This window comes from Purpureocillium lilacinum, assembly GCF_023168085.1.
Source record: "Purpureocillium lilacinum CBS 284.36 DNA, scaffold_7, whole genome shotgun sequence".
Lineage (NCBI taxonomy): Eukaryota > Fungi > Ascomycota > Sordariomycetes > Hypocreales > Ophiocordycipitaceae > Purpureocillium > Purpureocillium lilacinum.
In genome coordinates, this window is record NW_027072117.1 from 2,566,671 (window position 1) to 2,583,843 (window position 17,173).

The 17,173-nt window shown below is 59.8% G+C and overlaps 5 protein-coding genes across 5 annotated transcripts; 2 read left to right on the plus strand and 3 right to left on the minus strand.

Moving 5' to 3' along the window:
• Positions 1–3,135: 3,135 nt before the first annotated feature.
• PLICBS_009682 (uncharacterized protein) lies at positions 3,136–4,113 on the plus strand (the record flags this gene model as incomplete). The annotated part of the gene is made up of 1 exon (XM_018325299.2): positions 3,136–4,113. The coding sequence occupies one exon, from the start codon at positions 3,136–3,138 to the stop codon at positions 4,111–4,113; it is 978 nt and encodes a 325-aa protein (XP_018176693.2).
• A 356-nt stretch (positions 4,114–4,469) lies between these two features.
• On the minus strand, positions 4,470–7,130 carry PLICBS_009683 (uncharacterized protein; the record flags this gene model as incomplete). The annotated part of the gene is made up of 1 exon (XM_018325300.2): positions 4,470–7,130. One exon carries the CDS (start codon positions 7,128–7,130, stop codon positions 4,470–4,472), a length of 2,661 nt encoding a protein of 886 aa, XP_018176694.2.
• Positions 7,131–9,998: 2,868 nt separating this feature from the next.
• On the minus strand, positions 9,999–10,751 carry PLICBS_009684 (uncharacterized protein; the record flags this gene model as incomplete). The annotated part of the gene is made up of 5 exons (XM_065601702.1): positions 9,999–10,020; positions 10,115–10,222; positions 10,290–10,346; positions 10,430–10,536; positions 10,608–10,751. 5 exons carry the CDS (start codon positions 10,749–10,751, stop codon positions 9,999–10,001), a joined length of 438 nt encoding a protein of 145 aa, XP_065457774.1.
• A 1,605-nt stretch (positions 10,752–12,356) lies between these two features.
• On the minus strand, positions 12,357–15,324 carry PLICBS_009685 (uncharacterized protein; the record flags this gene model as incomplete). Its single annotated transcript, XM_018325301.2, has 2 exons — positions 12,357–15,181; positions 15,240–15,324. The coding sequence occupies 2 exons, from the start codon at positions 15,322–15,324 to the stop codon at positions 12,357–12,359; spliced, it is 2,910 nt and encodes a 969-aa protein (XP_018176695.2).
• A 901-nt stretch (positions 15,325–16,225) lies between these two features.
• PLICBS_009686 (nucleoside diphosphate kinase) lies at positions 16,226–17,040 on the plus strand (the record flags this gene model as incomplete). The annotated part of the gene is made up of 7 exons (XM_018325302.1): positions 16,226–16,242; positions 16,327–16,357; positions 16,420–16,463; positions 16,528–16,586; positions 16,636–16,680; positions 16,731–16,796; positions 16,844–17,040. 7 exons carry the CDS (start codon positions 16,226–16,228, stop codon positions 17,038–17,040), a joined length of 459 nt encoding a protein of 152 aa, XP_018176696.1.
• Positions 17,041–17,173: the final 133 nt, after the last annotated feature.

Below are 17,173 nucleotides of genomic sequence, written 5' to 3' on the forward strand. Positions count from 1 at the left end.
CATTTGCACAGAGTGGTGTCTGGTACCTAAAATCAGACAATTCTGCAAAAACGTGAAGCTACTCTACACAACGACGCAAGTGCACATGTATGGTAAAGAAATTATTCAGGATGGCAGTTCGGGGATTTGTTTCGGTGCAGGTCTGAAACGCTTCAATATTGGGCCACGCCCACACTGCGCCAGCCGCGTCTGCGGGACATGGTAGGACATGTTTCCAGTCCCCATCCGACATGACGTCTCTGTCGTCGAGCCAGCGTGCTCCGTCTCGTGGCAAGTCAACCGGAAGCACAGTCGCAACAGGATCATCCTCAACTCATCCGGGCCGACAGCGAATGTTTTGTTTGTTGGTTTGTTATCCGCAGTCGCCGCTTCTTTTGTGGGAAATTGTCACGGCCCATCGATCTGCTGGCCTCTTGTTGTTCCAGTCTCACCATCTTCGTCGGATCGGTGGACGGAGTCGCCGACTGTGCGGTGATGGCCGGCTGTTGAGCCGTCGCAGGAGCCGTGGACTGTACCTTACGGCCACGCTTCGGTGGACGACCTCTTTCTCGTCATCCTGAAGGAGCTCATCTTCGTCCTCGCTAGCAATCTTCGCTTGAGGTGTCTTCATCGAGGAACTCGTCGTCGGCACGTCTATGCCTGTCTCGTTGGCTGGAGCTTTGGGGCATACGCCACTTGCGGTGGTCGAACGTGGTGTAGCAGTTCTTGGTCTCCTGTTTGGTAGCGGCGCAATTTGGCGTCGACGTTCTGGAAGTGACTGATCGAGGGAGTGCCTCCCGGGAAACAGCTGCCGCCAGGCCGCTGTCCCGATGCTGCTGCTTCGAAGATGAGCGAGAAATGGAGGGGGGAGGAAGGAAGGGACAATGCGGAAGGAAGTTGATCTGGCCGTCTATTTTTCTGGGCAGCCACGTCTTGCGCCCTGAGAGTGAATCGATGCAGCCTTCCACACAAGGATCCTAAATCCTGCACGAAGCAAACGGCTGCCTGAAGGCAGCACCAAAACAAACGCATCGGGAATTCACAAATCCACCTCGACCAGACGAAAGACCTTCTTCCTCTTCTTCACCGCTCAAGTTCGGTCGTTTGTCAGCCCGTTATTCATTCCTCGCCCTCTTGCACCCCCGGCTCCGTATTCCGTTCGCCTCTCGTCTTCGCCGATTCTGGAATCCCTCACCCTCACCATCACGGACGCACGATGCCGTCCCCGCCTGCCGGACAGGCTGCGCCCAAAACTCCAGAATCCCATTCACAGTCCAACGCTGAGGAAGAACGGGAAAGGCTTCTGCAGCGGGCTGGTGAAGGGAGGCGTTTCCGAGACGTTCCGTGCAAGAGGTGCCTAGGGCACGCTTTGAGGGCCCGTCGGGACAAACTTTGCTAGGATTCGAACGGTTTGTCCGCCGATCCCGATCCCACTTCCAAAGAAGTAGAACTTGATAGCATGCTAACATTGCACGAAGATCTCGTAGGCAAGAGATGCGTCGGATGTGCATTGCGAAGACGCACGTGCGAGCCCGTCAGCTACGACCTCGTTATCCCGTTCTTGCCGAGGTGTGGGCAACCTAACGTTCGGTCAGATTGAAGATGCCGCGTTGGCAGATGCAGCAGAAAAACTTCAGCGTCTTGTCCGAGACGGCGTACGCCGATTCACTCCTGAGGTGATCTACATAGCTCGCCCCGTCCTTCTTACTCTGATGATTCGATAGTTCCACGCCTGCGCGATTGAAGTCAACTCCTTGAGGACGGAATCGTCTAAGCCAGACGCCCCTGAAGTCGCCAGCTCTACGGGCGCCGACACATGTTCAACCAGCGATTTGACCCGTCCGAGCACCGCCCAGGCCGACGCTGCCAGTAAAACGGCAGATATCCGGGAAGATTCTCCGACCCTCTTAGCCCTGCCGCTCCTAGCTCAGCGTCCTGCCTCGGGGTCGTAACCGGTGTCGGGCTGCCATGGCAATTACGTAGACTCCCGACGCTGAAGCATCGAGCTTACCAGCCGTCGGCGTGCAATGGCCCAACGCGGGGAATGGGCGTTTAAATGGCAGAACCAAGATACTAGGGATAAGGTATATCTTTCGAGCAGAAAGATAGAAATTGAAGCTTCAGTAACGCTATTCGCACGGATACAGAAGCCTAGTCGCATAGTTATTCTTCATTTCCCGGGGTGTCGCTAGACGTCGCTACTTTCGTTGCTGTCGTCGCTGTCGTTGCTCTCGTTGCTCTCGTTGCCGTCATTGCTCTCGTTGCTGTCGTTGCTTTCGGTCATATCGTTCCTATCGTACGAACAGCACTGCGCATGTGTCCCGTCGCTCTCACTACCATACGAACTAGTTCCCAAGAGAGGAGAGGTGAAGAACACAAGGCGATGTTCACCATCAAATCACGCTTGTCATCGCGCGGCGGGGTGTCTACCACGTCTTTCGGCTGTAGAGGGGATCAGTCTGTGACGAGAAGGGGGAATTACTTTGGGGTTTGCCGACCTTCGAGGCTACAAATATTGGTGTGTTCCGGAAGGACTTCCTTCGCTCACGTGTAAGGCTCTAAGCGACGATGCCCGCCACTCCGCCTGGCTCTCCGCCGTTGCGGACGCCACTGCCGCCCCGACAAACCCCCGCCGCTTCGGCTCCGTGTCCCAGCCCGGACCCGGGGATCGCTAACTCCGCCCAAACCACCAAACAAGTCCGTTCGTCCTCCGCATCTGGCCACCGTCGGCGGGGGCACACTCACGTCTACGGTCTTACACGTTACAGATCTCACTCAAGGGCCCACTCGCCTCATCCCTACCGGGACTCGCTCGCAGATACCCAAAGGGAAGAACCACGCGGAGAGAGAGAAGAGAGAGGGGCTCGTGTGTCGGCGGGGTGGTCCGTCAGCAGGCGTTGTGCCCTCGTTAAGCAGCTACTGCTGACGTGACGTGGTGCGAATGGAATCATGGGGCGACTGGCGCGACGGCCTTCCAAATCTCACCCTCATCTGCATCAAGAGCAGCCGCACGGCAGATAAACAAGACACAACTCAAAGTGGCAAGTATATTTGAACGGCGCAGTCTCCCGGCTTCTAGATCTCGGTCGCGATGTATCCCCCGTGCCTCACCCCTCGACCCTGTACATCTCACCCTCATCGACGACCACAGCCATCATGACCGCCACGACGACCTACGCCCTCGACCGGCCCATCAGCGAGACCGGCGGGCCGGAACACGTCCGACAGGCCCTCGCCGGCTCGGCCGTCGAACCCGCCAACTACAGCTTCGACGCCGACGACGGCACGCGCCTCGTCTACCACGTCACCGGCCACGGCCCCGAACTCGTCCTCGGCACCTCCCCCGGCTGGGGCCCCGGCATCAACTACATCGTCTCGGGCTTCGCGCCCCTCTCCACCAGCGGGCGCGCCACGCTCGTCGTCCTGCAAACGCGCGGCACCCTCCCCTCCGCGCACCCCGCCGACGAAACCCGCATGGGCTCGCGCCACATGGCCGCCGACCTCGACGCCCTCCGCCGCCACCTCCTCGTCGACAAGCCCGTCACCGTGCTGGGCCACTCCAACGGCGGGGCCATCGCGCTCGCCTACGCCGCCGACTTCCCATCCTACTGCGCGCGCGCGGTCCTCCTCGGCGCGCAGGTCATCGGCGCGAAGGACCAGGGCCCCATCTTCATGCGCGCGCTCGAGGCGCGCCAGGACGACCCGCGCTTCGCCCCCGCGGTGGCGCGCTTCCGCAGCATCCTCGGCGCCGAGGCGGGCTTCGCGGGCGACGAGGACCTCACCGAGTTCATCCAGGCCGTGCTGCCGCTGTACTTCCACGAGCCGGCGCCGGGCGTGGCCCAGTTTGCGAGGGACACGGGCCCGCTGGTGGTGCAGAACTGGGCCAACGCGAAGCAGAGGGCGGCGGATGCGCAGCCTGAGGCGGTGGTGATTGCCGATCTGGGCAAGGTTACGGCGGATGTGCTCATCGTGTCGGGCAGTGAGGACTTTATCTGCAGCGTGGACGCGAGTGCGCAGGCCAAGGAGGCGATTGGGGCCAAGGCGAAGCATGTCGTGTATGAGGAGTGTGGGCACATGGCCTGGATCGAGAAGAAGGATGAGTTCTTCAAGGAGCTTCTGGCTTTTTTGCCCTGAAGAGCAGCAGAGAGCGATGTAGACGAAAAGGAGATGAGAAATGACCTGTTTCGCCCGATTAATGCAAAATAGAAGACTGCAGTTCAGTGCATTGAGCGCGTTGGCATCGTGATGACAGGAAGGGGGAACTACACAACTCTTACGACGTTTGAATGGCTGGAGGGAAAGAGCCTTGAATCTTGGTGGTCGTGATATTCTAGCTTCGTCATAATCTAATTCTACATTCAGTCGCTCAAAGAACGCATGTCTCCAACATGCTATTTCCCACGTGCACAGTACCATCGACCCGTAGCCGCGTTGGAGCCACGAGTAACAACTGCGACGACACAAGATCAGACAATCGTGACAGCACGAGCTCAAACAATCGTGTCGTCCTGCTGACTCCTCGTCCCGCTGCGCGCCCGTCCAAAGATGCGCGCGCGCGTCGACTGGGTATGCGACTCCCTCGAATTCTTGGAGATGCTCGGCGCGAGGGCCGACGTCGACGCGCGCCCCTCGGCGTCGCTTTCCCGCTCGAGCGCCCGGTCCTTCTCCTTGATGGACGCCATGCGCTGCGCCATGAGGTGATCCCTGCGGCTGTCGAAGACGTCCTGGAAGCCGAGGATGGCCTCCTCGTTGGTCGTCGGGAGGCGCTGGCCGCGGATGCTGTCCCGCCGGCGCGACATGGTCCTGTGCGCCGAGGGCGCAGGCGGCGGGCCGTAGTCGTCGTGGTGAGGCTGCGACGGCACGGGCGGCTGCGCGCCGGCCCAGTACATGGGGTACTCGCGGCTGCCGCCGGGGTCGACACGCAGGGGGCCCTGGATGCCGAGCAACGTCATCTGGTACATGAGCTCCGTGACGAACCGGTTGTGCCTGTTGAGCCGGAGCAGTTCGTTCTGGAAGTTGCTCTTGTGCATGAAAATCATGTTCATGTGGCACGAGCGCACCTGGTCCAGGGACGTCATCTCGGTGATGATGGTGGGCTGGTAGTCGCGCTTGTTCTGCTGGCAAAAGTCGAGCATGCGGGCCTTGAGCTCGTCGATGAGCTCGCCGGGCGTGCCGAAGCGCATCTCGAGCGGGATGACGTCGGCGAGGCCGTTGGAGCGGCGCTGGTTCAGGATGAAGAGGGTGTTGAGCAGCGAGTTGGGCGCCTGCACGATGTGCCCCTGCATCTTCTTGAACTCGGTGTAGAGCAGCGAGATTTCCGTCACGTAGTAGTCGTCGCCCGTCATCTTGTCGCCCGTGGAGCCGTAGATGGTGACGCGGTCGCCGACGTCAAAGGGATGCTTGATGAAGACGAAGATGATGGACTGGAGGAACTCTTGCGCCGTCGCCTGCAGCACCCAGGCGAGGCCGAGCACCGATGTGCTGGCGGACGCGAGCCCGGCGGCGGCGGAGCCCGACAGGATGGAGACGAAGACGATGACGGCGATGACGACAATGATGAACAAAAAGACCTTGTCGAGCTTCTGGATGACCGAGTCCAGGTCCTTGAGGGACGCGGCAATGGCCTTCTTCTCCAGGTGAATCTCGTTGCAGACGGCCTCAAACTCTTCTATCGAAATGTCGCCGTTGAGGTCCTTGTCGAAGACGCCAAACGCGGCATCGATTTCCTCCTGTGTCTCAAAAGCCTTCTTCATGTCGTCGGGGTAGACCGTATCCCGCCCCTCCGTCACCAAGCTACGATAGATGAGACGGGCGAGGGTCGCGGCCGAAGCCGTGTTGCGCAGCAGCTCCGAGACGACCTTTTTCGGCTGGTTGACGTTGACCTTGCGGCCGATGAAGTCGTTTCCGACCTTGTTGGCGACGTAGCCGACCTTGCCGAGGACCTGGCGGGCGTTGTCGTGGAACGTCTGCAGGGGCGTCTGCGCGCCGCTGGTGTTGGGGCCCGTGTTGCCCTGCCAGAAGGCGTCGGTGGTCTCGAGGTTGGCCTTGGCGAAGGAGAAGAGGTGGACGAGCTGGCGGACGTCCGACTTGTTGTTCTCGATGCGGGTGCTGTAGGTGCGCTGGTGGAAGGTGGTGGCGATCCACTGGATGCAGAGCTTCTCGGCAAAGTTGAGCGTCGCCAGCACGAAGAGGGCGATGATGACCTTGTAGACGACGTCGGTCCAGCTGTCGCCGCCCTCGCCGGTGCCCGTGTGGCCGTTGTTGGTGGGCTTGAAGGAGATGAGGATGGCCAGGAACCAGAGGAAGAGGGCCATGTGCAGCTCGAGCTGGTGGCCAATGTCCCTCCACTTTTTGGCGTTGGTCGAGCCGGCGATGCGGGCGAGGCTATAAAGGAGATGGGGCAAGAGGCTGGTGACGAGACGGGAGAGCCACAGCGAGCACCAGACAATCTCGAGCCAGATGCCGAACCACAGGAGCTGGACGCCGCCAGGGCCGCCGACGAGCTTCTCGTCGCGGTTGAACCTCAGGCCGCCGAGAAGCACGGGGATGAGGAGCAGGATGGCGCCGGGAAACAGGTACAGCAGGTAGCGGACGCCGCGGGGGAACTTTTTGAGAAAGAGCCAAAACTTGTAGAGGGCGGCATTCTCATTCTTGTGCTTGACCGTCTCCTCCTTGGGGGCGGACTGGTTAAAGGCATCCTCCGGCTCGGGGTGGTGGCTCCGACCTTTAGACTTGGACGCCAGCTCGTCCTGTTCCTGATTAGAGATGAAGCGCTCGGCGCGGAGCAGCTCGAGGTCGTCGCCGAGGCGCGTGTCCTCGGCGCGCTGGCCCGAGGGCGAAAAGGGCTCGTTGCTGTGCGAGTCCGGACCGGGGGCGAGGGTGTTGAATGTGTCGAGCGAGGGGGGTGAGCGCTTTTCGTCAAAGTCGTCGGAGTACTGCTGGTGTTGGTGTTGAGGCGCTTGAGACGGTGCGTCTGTGTCTCGATACTGCTGCTGTTGGTGGTATTGAGGCGCTTGAGATGGTGCGTCTGCGTCTTGCAACGGCGGAAAGGCCGACGTTTCCTGCGCGTGGTCATGTTGTTCCGAAGCGCGCTCAGGCTGGTGCTCAGGCTGCTGCCCCGGCTTGTGCTGGGGCTCCGTCGAACCAGCCATGATGAGAGGCTTATCGCAAGACAGAGGCGATTCGCATACACGCGACAAGTTGCGATAATAGAACACTTAGCGAACGAGGCGCCAACAATCAGGTCATCCAAGCGAGCGAACGGCTTGACCTGTCCTGTCTACCTCGGCGACGGAGAAAGAAAAGAGAGGGGGGAAAGAACGGAGGAGTCGGATAGAGCTCCAGGCGATTGACAGACGACAGGGTTCTTTTTGCCCTGACAGCACAGTGACAGGCAGCTCACGCCGATCCGTGGTGTTTGCTGTCAAGGTCACCCGGTGGAGGCAATGACGAAATGGCCGGCGGGTGGAGTGGGTATCTTGGGTTGCGCGTCTGCGTGTTATAGGACGGCGCCAGGGCGGACGGAAGAGGGAAGCGAATGGGGATGTAGAAGCGAGAGTGGAGGAATAACCGTAGAAAGAACAAAGAGGCCGACGGGCGATTAAGGATGTGCGAGGCAAGGCAACGAAAGGGAGGTGAGCGATGTTGCGAGAACGAAGTTGTCGAGGCTCAGGAGTCAGGAGTCAGAGTTCAGGAACCTGGAGCAGCGGACCGCCCGTCGATAAGGTTCGGCAAGAGCCCTCTGATCCTTTCTTCACGGCGGTCTGGGGAGAGACGAAGGGGGAAAGCCACCACCCATCGTCAATCCACACATCCATCCATCCATCTCACCCATCTGTGCTGTCGCCATGGGCGCCATGCCAGGCCACGCCAGGGGCACACCCCAACGCAACAGCAACAGGATGGAGACCCCCGAGCAAGACTCCTCGAGGAGGCGGCGCTGACGTGCGACTCGCGCCGAACCACAGGCTAAAGCGCCGCGCGGTGGAGAGCGCGCATCCACCTCCCGCCCAAGAGGGTATCCCGTCCTCTTGGCCGGCCAGTGATCGGTGTCGCGAACCCGATTAGCACCTGTGGGCCCCGGCCGGCGCGGTGGGACGGGTGTGGTGGTCCGTCAAGGACTGAGGGCCCATGTTCATGACTCCATTTCGCGGGTTCGATTTTTTGGTTGCACGGACGGGGATCGGGGTTACACGGCGCGGGGCCTGGACAAGCTGGGGTGGTTTGTGCGACAGAGTGTCGTCACCCGTGGCACAGCATGTAACTGCCCTGTAATTGCAGTGCTACACGTGCAAGACGTGCTACAGTACTTGGTACAGTGGCAGACGCCCTGGCGGCCTCTGGGGTGCGTCGCGATAAAAACCGCGCAGGCTGTCCTCGCTTCACGCTGCAGACGGGCGACGGCGACCTAGATAGCAAATTTTCGACTGATAAGCCGCACAGCGAAAAATTCCCAAGCGCGACGTTCAGACTGAGCGAGTGGTTGCATCATGCAGGTACCTGCGCCTCGCCTCGCCTCGCCTCCGACGCCACCAACGCCATCGCGCCCCAGTCGAGTTTGCACTGCCGGAGCAGGCCTCACAGTTGCCTCCGGCCCTGCGCGTTTTCGAGACTCTCCAACCACGGGCTTCTGAACCTGCCCGTCCGTCCTTGGTGATTAGTAGAGTGCCAGCGGCAAGCGTCCACCAAAACAGGATTCACGTCCCCTGCCTCATCTCTTTCCGCTGTAAACCCCCGCCCTCTGCAGGCACTTGCGCAGCCAAGCAAAGCGGCGGCAGTGGCAGCAGCAGCAGCGGCGGCGGCGGCGGCACATGCAATCCGGGATGGTGGCTCGGCAAAGCCATCCCTCCATTGCCCCTGGATCCATCCATCCATCCCTCTGCCTGCCTGCCTGCACCGTGAAACCGTCTCCCACCGCCGCTCCGCTACTACTGTGGACGCCGCAGCCGCCTCGCCGGCCCGCCCACTCCGGCCCCGACACGGCCGACCGTGGCGCCCGCCGATCCGCTGTCAACGTGTCTCCCGCCGAGGGGTGCACAAGCCGCGATCGACAATCGACGGGATACAAAAATGCTCTCGAGCCAAGTCCGCAGCCGCGTCAGCTTTGAGTCTGCCCGCCATCGTTCGTTTGCGATTCGACTGTGCCACGTCCAATCAAGACCCGTTTGAGACATTCACCTAGTTACTCTTGGCCGTGAGTCGAGCATGTGAATCGCATCGCGTCCCTGGCCCGCTTGGATCACACATCTGCATTCGGTGTCACTTCAACTATGCTGCCATTTATAGGTGAATCAGAGTTCCATGTCTATCTGTCCGACCGGCCCCTGGTCGCATACACAATGCGCCTGCTCCCCGCCCATAGAGTAGTCAACGTAGCATGCAGTGGCTTATGCGCAGGGAAGACCAGCACCCAGCATCGGCGCCCACGTCCACCTCTTCGTAAGGCATCCCGTGCCTTGACATGCTCGGCAGATGCTCGCTCCCCTCATAAGTCGCACCATACGATCCACCGATTTTACACAGGGGCTGGCGAGACACTCCACCACGCCTTAGATGCAGGGTACCGCCGCCAACGACCCCTTGCTTCGGCAATCTATCTCTACTCTATCCAGACCTCACGCTGAGACGGCATGGTTCTTTATCCAACTCCCGAGAGTCTCGACGCCGAAATGTCGGCAGTGCTCCAGTCGGCTAGCTTGGTCCAGTCTTTTCGCTAGTTGCCATGGAAGCTTCATGCCCAGGGTCTGCCTGCCCTCGCCTTGATTAGAACCCCTATCGTGAACGCTATATTCAACATAGCTAATGACAGCTAAAGAAGAGGAACAAACACGCTCCATCGCGCTGGCACGAGTTGCTCGCATGGCCCGGGCCGTCACACATCCGACGCGGCACGGATCACGTAGCCATGGGCGCTTGATTGAATGTCCTACACTATCTCAGGTCCCCCCCCCCCCTCGTGAGTCCTGGCGCCCGGATATTCAAGCCCTCGATTGCCTTTGCAGCAGGCGTCGTCTCCGTAATTAGTTGATGCACGAGTAGAGGCTGTATTTCGGTCAGCTTGCGCCAGGCTACGAGCAAGAATGCCCCTCGTATCCGGTAGCAAAGTCAGTCACCGGGCGGGAGCGTGCATATTTACCTCTTCGTGCACTTGAACGAGCCCCAGTGCGCAGACTGGCTCCCCATGTCGGCCGTGCCGCCAAACGGCAGAACCAGCGTCTCCACGCCGCTGGTGCAGTTGTCGCTGCTACACTGCCAGTTAGCCACCGCCCCTCTTCCTTTCGAATATGATCCAGATGGTCTCGGTCCCTTACTTGTACAGAGTGCAGATGGCATCGTCGTCCGTACCGGCTGATCGCATGTTGTGGTACCTGTACATTTCATCATCACCATCGTCAGCGTTTCTAACCCCCTGACCTGACCATATTCTCCAAGGGGATCAGGCAAAACGAACAGGTTGACGCCGTCGACGGGGTTGTCTCTGAACGAGAAGCAAGTGTCCCAGTAGAAGCCTACTTGCGCGCACGGGCCGACCCAGTTCTTGCTCACGCAGCCGAAGAGCTACGACCCGAGTTAATTAGACGACTGCGACAGAGCTTTGCTTGGTGTATATGTGTGTGTGTGTTACTGACATTGTGGCCGTCGGCGAGGGTCGGGCTCGGAGACGTGTCTCGCTTGACCTTGGCCAAGGTCGTGATGGGCTCGGTGGGCGTTCCCGCCGCGTCGCCGCCGCCGATGGCGAGGGCTGCCAGGGCTAGTATATAGTCGACTTTCATTTTCGCCACAGATATCTGAGAAGTTGCGTATCGTTCAGCTCAACTCTGCTCCCCTCAACGCCATCCAAACCAAGTCCTGTCTCAATGCAAACGCTTCAGTCGAGCTACTCACGTACAATGAATCAACAGTAGATGTTTCTCTTAACGATAGTGTCTTGAAGGTTAACAGTGGAAGGAATGACTAGGACTCAAAAGGGACGGGGAAAAACGATTGCGGAGTGACGAAGCCGTAGAATGAATGGAGCGCGGGTTCCAACACAGTCCTCCCAGGCGGGCGCGCCTAGCCAGCAGACCAGCACCTTATGTATGTATGCAGGGCAGGTCGCATCCGCAATGGGCAAGGAACATGCCAATTTTGACAAGCCCAAATAGCCTTACGTGAGATGCTTAATATCTGGAGCCCCCATGGGCTGCAAGCGGGAAAGGGTTACGTACGGCTAAAGTGCCCGCCGCTTCGCGCGCGTGCGTGCGTCGCGGCATAGCATGGGGGCGTTTCGCTTGCGACTTGCCGACTCTGAGGCCTGGGCACGAAACCGGGGTTGATGAGGGTCCTTGTTGGGGATCTTTGCGACAGGCTCGAGGACCTCGGGCGAGTACATATCGCGGAGTTGGAAACGGGCATGACTGGGTCGAGGGACTTTGGACAGACCGGCCAGACGCCATGGCAAGTGCGCGTGTTACCCCTTTCAACCAACAGCCGCGAAAACAATAGCATCTCATGCGCCGCAGACCAGTGGCGTTGCTGCGACCAGGGCGTCGCAACGTGCAAAGACTCAGTGCCCCTGGACTGGTGGTGATGCTCTCACCTCGCGCTCCACCTCATTCCATCCGACGGGCGTCCACTGCTTTCTCTCTCAGCCATCAAGACCACTAGTCTGCGCCAACTCTGTCTTTACCCGGACTCATACCGCATATGCCCTCTTCTCATGCTTCAAAGCCCTCTTCATGTCCGTAACAACAACAGTAGAGGAAGGTCGACTGACTGCCTTCTTATCTGATCATGTCATGCCTCCTCCAAGCCCGCAGTCCAAGTGCTGGAATCCCGCGAGCGTGGTCCCGAACCGCGCCAATTCTAGTCAGAGTCGGGCAACATCCAAGAGCATCGTGGCCCAGGCAATCAAAGTCCTAGCGCGCTTACGCCTCGCGCCATTGCCCACTCCAACAGGCATTTGGAATCAACCGCGTTCCACAGATTGCCAAGCACGTGGCATGCGAGCAAGGGTCCCTAATTGCAATGAAATGGAAGAGACGGCACTTCATGGTCCGCCAGAAACCAACAGACGGAGAGAAGTCGTGGTCTGGTTCCTGAGCGACGATCCGCCCTGAGTTCCGAGACCCAGGCCGGGCCGCGTGCCGAGCGCCGGAACCTAGTCCCTGCCGTCGCTTCGGCCCTGAGCTAACCCACATCTCGGCTCCTAGCGTTGCGGCATCCTGCGCAGTTAATGGCGATGGCAAAGGTAACGGACAAGGCAAGCATCACAGGTGCCAACTGTCTTGTTCAATCCTTATCGTACAGCCAACGCGTACATAATTGGACCTTCCAGCCAAACACAAATCTACCGTCTTTCTAAGCAATGTCTCCGTGAACGCTCCTACGACTGCCGCTCATGCCTTGATGACCCAGTCCTGACCGATGCGTGCCCCAACCCGGCCGACGACGGCAAAGGCGGCGCGCCCCTTCTCGGCGGCGTGGTACTCGACCTTGACCTTCCACGACCGACCGTCGCTCTCAATGTCAACCTCCTTCTTGTTCCACGACGACGGGGCACCGACGACGATAATCCTGTCGACATACACCTCGTGCATGGCCGTGAGCCACTTTCCGGCCTTGATTGCCTTTGCATCTCGACCCTCCGCGTCCGCCGACGACAGCTTGTTGCCGGCCAACGTAAACTTGCGGTAAATGTACTGCCCCTTCTCGTTGTCAAACGAGTCGCCGTCATCGGCGTAGAGCTCACCCTCGGCGGAACCGCTCTTGGAAGCGGACACGACGAGGGTGTAGTCGTCGAATCGCATCATGGTGCTAGAACGCCGAGGAATGTCGCGGCGGGGGAAGATATGGCCACCACGCATGAGCAGCGGAATCTGGTCGATCGCCGCCTTGACCGTGAGGTGCTTGCCCTTCTTGGTGTTCATGGTCTGGTAGGTCGCGTAGTCGTAATAGACCTCGTCATCGGGGATCCAAATGTCGGTGGACTCCTTGCCCTGCTCGACGATTGGCTTGACGAGCAAACCTGTCGATCCGACAAACATCTGGTCGTCAATCGCAAAGCCGCCCTCCTCCTCGGGATGCGTCCAGAACATGGGGCGGACAATAGGGCTGCCATCGCGGTTGGCGTAGAAGAAAGCAGTGTACCAGGAAGGCAAGAGCGAGTATCGCAGTCGCAGAGCAGACGTCACAATGGCAGTGTACGGCTCGCCGAGCAGATACGGCTCACGACGGCGGGCGTCGATGTGGGCGTGACCACGGAAGAAGGGGTAGAAGGCGCCGGCCTGGTACCAGCGGGCCAGCAGGTCCTTCTCGGGGTTGCCAAAGAAGCCGCCGACGTCGGCGCCGGCGTACGGGAAGCCCGCGATGCCCTGGTTCAAGATCATGGGGATGGACGCGGCCAGGTGGTCCCAGGAGGCCTGGTTGTCACCGGTCCACATGGCGCCCAGCCTTTGGGAACCGCTGTAGAAGGACCGGGTCAGGATGAAGGGGCGGCGCTTCTCACCCTTCTTGCGCGAGACCAGCGCCTCGAACGTGGCGTTGTGGAACGTGAGCCCGTTCAGGTTGTGGATGTCGCGATGCTCCCAATGACCGTGATGGATGTTGTCCTTGGGCATGGTTGTCTCCGGGCCGTTGAAGACGGAGGGCTCGTTCATGTCGTTCCAGATAAAGGTGTTCTCCATGGTTCCCTTGAAGGCGTCATACTTGTAAAGCGACTTCCACCATTCGATGGCCTTCGGGTTGAAGCAGTCGATCCAGTTAGACGATCCCGGCCAGCACCAACCTTCGTAGATGGAGTCGTCCTTGTTGTGGACGGCCAGGTCTTGCGACGTGAGCTCCTTGTTGACGCTGTAGCCGTCGACCTTTTTGATGTGGGGGTCGATGATGACGACCAGCTTGCGACCGTGGCTGTCGAGCTGCTTGCCCATGCCGATGGGGTCGGTGAAGGAGTGCGGCTCCCAGGTGAAGTACTTTTTGTCGTCCGTGTACTCGATGTCGAGCCAGATGACGTCGTACGGGATCTTGAACTTGTCCATCTTCCGGTCCACGTCCTTGACGTCGTCGTCGGAAATGTAGTTCCAGCGGCACTGGTGATAGCCAATCGAGAACTCTTGCGGCATGGCCGTGTAGCCGGTGAGTTCACCGTAATTTTGCGTCAGGTCGCGAGGCGTGGGGCCGAGGAACACAAAGACGTCCAGCAGGCCGCTCTCCGAGATCCAGTGGGTGTGCGTGTTGGTCTTGCCGCCGGGGCCGAGGTGAAGGGGGTTGGAGCTTTGCTTGCCCTTGGTAATGTCCACCCAGGTCTCGGCCGCGTTAAGCCAGAACACGCCGACCGACGAGCCCTTGCGGTGTGCTTGCATAAACGGAATCGATCCGTAGAGCGTCATCGGGCTGTCGAGAATGTACTCAAACACGTCGGCGTTGTACATGCGGTATGGCTCCTCAAAGTTACCCTCGCCACCTCGGGTCTGCTTGAGAGACATGGGCCCGGTGTGCTCGGGGATGCCGTAGACGTGCTCGTATCCGACAAAAGAAATGTCCAGAGCGACGCTCTCGGGGCCACGCGGCTTCGTGTCCGTGTTTCCGCCAAAGGTCTCATCCCACCAGGTGCTCTCGTCCTCGCCCGTCTCGGCAGGGGCTTCCTCACCCTCCTTAACCTCGGGCTTGTCCACCTTTGGCCTCCAGTGTTCCATGTTGAGAAGTCCGCGGTCGTTGAGCTTGATGTGCGTGGCGCCGTCCCTCCGGAACTCGGCTTCGAGAGGCGCAAACTTGATGACGGCCTCGAGCTTGGACTCGGGACCGTACTTGATGTTGATCTGGTTCTTGTCCTGGAAGGCGACCTGCGCCTGCTTGTCAAGCTCCAGCCCACCGACAATGGCCCATTTCTCGGCCTCATTGTATCGCTCCTTTCGGACAGGGCTGTTGTGCCTGAGCTCAATGTCCTTCTTCTGTCGCCTCTCCTCGTCGACCGTGACCCGAGCGACGCCGCTCTTGAGGAACGAGACGGTGATGGGGAAGCGCGCCGTCTCGCCCTTGTCGTTGATGGTCTTGAGTATCATGGCGTGTAGCTGGCCGTCCTTGAGGACGGGCGACTCGGGGATGACCTGGTACGGCGAGTTCCATGTCGAGCTCTGCGATGCGGCGTTGTCGGCGTAGGCCCGGTTCCGCTTGCAGAATCCGGACTGGTGGCACTTTTTGAAATCATGCTCCTTGACGGCAGCTGGGATGTTGTCAATATCACGGCGCGTGCAGCATTGGACGCGTGCAAGCTGCCATACCTGATTGGGGGATGAAGCCGACCATGATGGCCAACACGCATAGGAGCGCCGTCCATTTCCAGGACAGCGCGAGCGTCGACCGCATGGTGGAGGCCGGTCGCCGAAAATATATCATGCAAAGACGAATGCAATGTCAGAGCCTGGCTCAGGCGTTGACGTGACGAGAACTCGGACGGGCGTCGTACGAGTGTCTGGCGACGGTCCAACGTTGCATGTGGAGGGCGACAAGCTGTCCCTTGAGGCGACTCTCGCCTCCTGCGACAGCTCCCGATTGGGACTGGCGGCACGCACGCCCGGAGCTCCCTGGGGCTGCCCTGGCGGGGCTGCCTCGATAATGCGGAGACTACGGATACAGCGGTGCCAAACGCCAGCTGGCCTCGCGGTCAGTGCACGTCAGGACTGCGGACCCAATGCGCACTGTGGCCAGCAGCTCGCCGCCAGACCGTCACCACGGGTGGCCGTCCGCGAACTGCTGATGTTTTGAACCATCTTGGACCCATGCTCTCTGTGAGCCATTGGCCTCGTCTGTCCCTCTTTTGTAATTCGATCAGGCTGTCCTTCACCGTTCATCGCAGCTCGGATCATCGAATCACCTCATCTATCAGCTTCCGCCGCCGCGGTCGACACGGCAAGCTTCATCTCTGTCCTCGGCCTCACCGCCAACTTGTCCTCCGTGCGTCTACGGCCGCATCCGCACACTGTACATCTCCTGGCAGCGCCGTCGAATCACCATGGCTGGACCCCACCACGAGTCCGCCCCAGGCGGGCAGCGGCGGCAACGCAACCCGCCTCTGGCTGGCGGTGCTGTGGGAACCCTGGTCCCACGAATTTTCCTCCTCCTCGTTGGCCTGTTGCTGGGCTATTTCCTCTTCGCCCCTCGCGACCAGACCTCCAGCTTCTCTTCTTCACTATCTCCGATCTCCAACCCAATCTCCTCCATCTCTCCCATTCTTCAAGTCTCTTCAGACAAACCCAAAACCGCAGCCATGTCTACCGAGCAGACGTGAGTGTTCTTGCGGCAGCCGGAGCCTGCCCCTCCTACCCCGCCATTACCCCTCCAAGAATTTTCGGCCTGACAGCGTGATAGCTTCATTGCCATCAAGCCCGATGGCGTTCAGGTGAGTAATTTGCAACCAACCCATCATCTGTACCAGGATTCTTGCTGACATTATGTTTCCAGCGTGGCCTGATCGCCCCCATCATCGGCCGCTTCGAGAACCGAGGGTAAGATAGACGATTCCACGACTGATGCGCAGTCGACACGGACGAGCGACTAATCGACTCCAAGCTTCAAGCTGGTTGCCATCAACCTGGTCACTCCCTCCAAGGAGCACCTTGAGAAGCACTGTTGGTACACCCATCCGATTGGATTCTGCCACCGCTGACAACCTCGTAGATGAGGACCTCAAGGAGAAGCCTTTCTTCCCTGGTCTGATCTCCTGTATGTTGCCCGTGCACCCTTCGACTCGCATCACTCACTGACAATTGCAGACATGGGCTCTGGCCCCATCTGCGCCATGGTCTGGGAGGGCCGTGACGCCGTCAAGACCGGCCGCAGTAAGTTCTCTGCCCCTGCTCACTTCGACATCCCCTGACCGCTCCAGCTCTCCTCGGTGCCACCAACCCCCTGGCCTCTGCCCCCGGCACCATCCGTGGCGACTTCGCCCTGGATGTCGGCCGCAACGTCTGCCACGGCTCCGACTCCGTCGAGAACGCCAAGAAGGAGATTGCCCACTGGTTCCCCAACGGCACCGTCTCCTGGAAGGCTGCCCAGTTCGACTGGGTCTACGAGAAGGCTTAAGCGGTTGCTGTTCAGCACCGACTTGGCAATGCCCGCCATGGCATGTACAACTGTTCATAGCTAGCTTGGACATGAAAAGGCCTCAATAAAAGAAATCGAGTCGACGTTCTGTGCCGGCATCTAGATGCGTGCA